This window comes from Alligator sinensis, unplaced genomic scaffold (assembly GCF_000455745.1).
Source record: "Alligator sinensis unplaced genomic scaffold, ASM45574v1 scaffold1430_1, whole genome shotgun sequence".
In the NCBI taxonomy this organism is placed as follows: domain Eukaryota; kingdom Metazoa; phylum Chordata; order Crocodylia; family Alligatoridae; genus Alligator; species Alligator sinensis.
Window position 1 is genome coordinate 664,304 of NW_005842800.1, and position 3,992 is coordinate 668,295.

The following is a 3,992-nucleotide window of genomic DNA, read 5'->3' on the forward strand; positions in this document are numbered from 1 at the left end:
AGAGTGTTGTGTGGAAACATTATTGCTCTTAAATCAAAATAAATGGGCCTTTGGCAGGAAAAATGAGGAGCATGTTATATAATATTATTGAACAGATTTTAAAAAAGTAATCGGGGTCCCTTGTTTGTTCTTGAATTTCCTGTTTTGGGCCACTCTGGCTGATTGTGCTGAAGTGGAATGCTGCATTTCCCTCTCTTTTTGCAAAGTGTATCTGATGGTAAAAATATGACAGGGATGTTTACCGCCTACTTTGAGCCTCCAGTGAGAACAGTTTTCAAGAATTTCTTCAAAATCACATCCCTTTTAGTGAAAACTGCTTACTTTAACCTGAGGCTATTCTGGATTTCTTTGGATATGATATTATTTTTCTTGCCAGCATGAGTTAATGTGCAGTTAGGCCTCTGTTGCATATAACTAAAATAATTTGTAGGTCCAGAATTCTTACAAGAGTAATTTAAAAAAAATCAGTTGTATATATTATCAACTCTTTTTCACGTGAAATCTTTTACTTTTGACAGCCTTAAAGAGTTGCTGAGAGCCAAATTAATTGAATGTGGCTGGAAGGATCAGTTGAAGGCACACTGTAAAGGTAACAGCAGTTGAATAATTTCAGTATCTTTAATTATTACATGAATTAGGGGGGTTAGTAAATCCCTTCTAGCCAAATAAGCATTCCAGAGGGGAACTTTACTGCCTGAAGATCTTTGGACAAGATGTGGAAGATGTTGGGCAGGAGAGAGGTTCTGAAAGCTTTCTTAACCAATATTTTCGCAAGCGTGGGTGTGTCTCAGTGGTTCATAGTAAAGGTTTGTTTTGGATTTGTCTCTGTTCTCAGATTCCTACTTCACCCAAGTTGCCCCAAATACCTTTGTAATTCTTTGGGTGATCCTGAAAATTTCAAACAAACCTCTCATCTACCCCTCGCTATAGTTATCAATGCCCTGCTTAAGCTTCTAAAATTAGTATGATTATGGTTTGGATCTGCCCAGGGGAGTGGTGGGGGGCAGGGGTAAGGAGTTTGATACCCCTTTGTTTGATACAGGTGCCACTCCGTGTAAACAGTACCGAGTTTACACCATCTGATAATAACTACAGACAAAGGTTTCCTTAATATTCAAATAGCAATTATTTAGTGCAGGGCTCTGCAACCTATGGCCTGAGGGCTGAATCCACCTCATGAAGAGCTTGGATCTATCCCACAATGGCACAGGGATAGGTGGCATGCAGCTGGCCTGCTGTGTCCCCTTATTTCCACCTCATGCTGTGCTGCCAGTGTCCCCTGCCAGAATCCCTTTCAAATCACGACCACTACATGTACCCAGGGGAGTGAGGGGTAGTTCACTCTCATTGCCAAATTAATTCCTCTTCTCTGCCGTAATGGATGGGGTTGGAAGCCTGAGCACTGCAGGGGGTGAAAGCAGGAAGGGAGCAGCAACCTGTAGCAACAGCCCGGTTAGTCTAATTTGGAGAGACATTTGTGTATGAGGAAACAATGCCTGTCATTGTGAATCACTGACCTGTGCCCAAAGGAAAACTCAAGCTTTCATTTGTAAACTGTAAATTTTTAATAGTTAAATTGTTATTTTGTAGATTGCGCCTTATTAGGAAATTTAGGAAATTTAGCTAAGAAAACAGTTCTGCACTGATTAACTTGATGGCAGTTCACAGTAATCATCAGTACTTCAGGATGCAAAGTTTCTTCAGTCTCGTACACAATTGAAACTTTGCATATTGTTGATCACAGTACTCATTAAGGTAGAACACGTTTCAAGAGCATTAGGTTCTGAGCATTATTTTTATTGCAGCATTAGGTTCTGTTTTCCAATTTCACCTACTTTAAGTTATTATTTAAAAGCAGATGCTAACATGCACACAAAAACATTAACATACTGACAATTTAGATGTTAGGTCAGGTATGTAATCTTTAGCAAGTACATAAAGGAGGTACATTCAAATTTGCATTTTCATAATGAGTCATTGGTGGTTCACTACTAGTATGTCTCACCTGGTTAGGTTATTCCTTTTTTGTGTAATGTGGTCTGAGTAAAAGTTCAGGAACTGCAGTAGTGCGCAAGTTCACGATTAGGTTGAATATAGCATGAATCAAAGGTTAGTATGCTGTGGGGGGGTGTATGTGTGTGTGTACACACACAGATTTTTATATTTTAATCATTAGACAAACATGTTCTAATTAAGGCTTTAAACAAGACAACTTTCTTTGGTTTTCTTTAGAGGTAATCAAAGAAAAAGGGTTAGAGCATGTTACTGTTGATGACCTGGTGGCAGAAATCACTCCTAAAGGCAGAGGTAAGAAAAGTAACATCGTATGTTTAAATGTGCTCTAGAAAATTTCTCAAAGTAGTACTAGCTCATCCACATTTCACAAGCAGGGAAACAGCTGATAATGTAACTAGTCATTGAAAGCAGGCCACGTATATATGTAAATACATGCTGTCCTGAGAGCCTTTTTTTCAATGAATGACTTCCATGTTTAAAAAAGTAGCTCTTTTGTATGTAAATTTACTCTAAAAAAGGTTAAATAAACGAGAAATCTGTTTACCAGTCTAGTTGCAACAAGACAATTAGTGTTACCTCAGTGTGGTAAAGGGAAGTGCTTTACATCTTTCCTATTATTTTCAAGCTGGGGTGTCTGTAAGAGTGGGCTAGTACGGGACTGGCATGTAGGGGGAAGCAAAAGAGCAGCTGCAAGAAGTGGACTTGACATTACAATTTCTTTTTTACACACAAACCATTCAGAGCCTGGCTGGCTATATAGTAAAAGCTACAGCAATACAGGATGAAGGATCTAAGTATGTGTATTTAACACACTCAGGAACTCATAAAAACACTGTCCTTGGACAACTCTTACTTCCTGGTCCTAGTTACTTGGTATGGCAGAAATCCATGCTTAGCTCCTAAGCAGTACCCATAAACCTTAATCTCTGAGGAAACAGGTAATCCAGATAACCAGATCATTTTTTGGTTGCTGTGCACTATCTACTACTGAGTAATGCCTGTCACTGAGTGTTGTTGTTTTTTCTTCATGATGGGCCCAAAGGAGGCAGCTTTGTTAGCTTTTGGCCCACTTTGCCACCTGTTAATTGCATTTGTTTGATGATACTATAGGAAAGATAGGTGGTTCTGTTGTCAGGAATCAACAGAATTGCTGGGGGGAAATTCTGATGTAAATACTCAATGCAGTAAGATGTTGTGGGTTTTTCAAATTTCTTATTTTTATTTTTTTAATTTCAGCCTTGGTACCAGACAGTGTCAAGAAGGAACTCTTACAAAGAATAAGAACCTTCCTTGCCCAGCACGCCAGTCTTTAGCTTGGACATTAATTTTGCGTACAGTATTTACATTGCTGTATTATATAAATCATGCCACAATTTGAATGCATTTTCCATACTTTAGGACTGAAGTTCAATGATTTGTGTATGATTTGTTATCGTTTCATTACACTGTATTAATTTCTTAAACTTCTTGTTATTTTAATAAAAAATCTTTTCAGAACTTTAGTGTTTTGTAGGTTGTTATCTTTTGTTCTGTAACCAGGACTTTGTAATCTTGTGATGCATGCTAACTACTGGGTTGTTTTACTACTTTTGGCTAAACCCCACCTAATTTTTTAATGATTCAATAATTAGCTCACTAAGAAAAAAATTTGCTCTGACAAACAAATCTGACAAATTTTCCCAGTGCACGTGTTCAGCCATAATAGAAATGCAAAAAGATGAAGACTATATGATAAGCTGGCTCCACACATGCTAGCCGCACATTCATTTGGTGCAGCCCAGGTCTGGCTGACAAGTTTTGCTAATTATGCTAGGTACAGCATTATGAGAACAGCTCCTTTCTAGAGCTAATGTGTACAGAATTAATTTGGGTGTTGCTGCAGCAAGTCTAGTGGGAGGACCACAAAGAAGTTAGACTATGGATATCATTGGAGGAAGGACTCTTGGGGAGGGGAGGTAAGACAAGTGGGGAAAGAG

The 3,992-nt window shown here is 38.5% G+C and overlaps 1 protein-coding gene across 7 annotated transcripts in view; it reads left to right on the forward strand.

Annotated features, from left to right (window-relative positions):
* ENY2 (ENY2, transcription and export complex 2 subunit) overlaps positions 1-3,518 on the forward strand; it is a 5,136-nt gene extending 1,618 nt beyond the window's left edge. For all 7 annotated transcript variants that reach the window (XM_006035102.1, XM_025191264.1, XM_025191265.1 and 4 more), the window contains exons 3-5: positions 519-589; positions 2,233-2,307; positions 3,253-3,518. In XM_006035102.1, coding sequence (XP_006035164.1) covers positions 519-589; positions 2,233-2,307; positions 3,253-3,329 — 223 coding nt within the window. In that variant the 3' untranslated portion in view covers positions 3,330-3,518. The remainder of the gene's footprint in view (positions 1-518; positions 590-2,232; positions 2,308-3,252) is intronic.
* Positions 3,519-3,992: the final 474 nt, after the last annotated feature.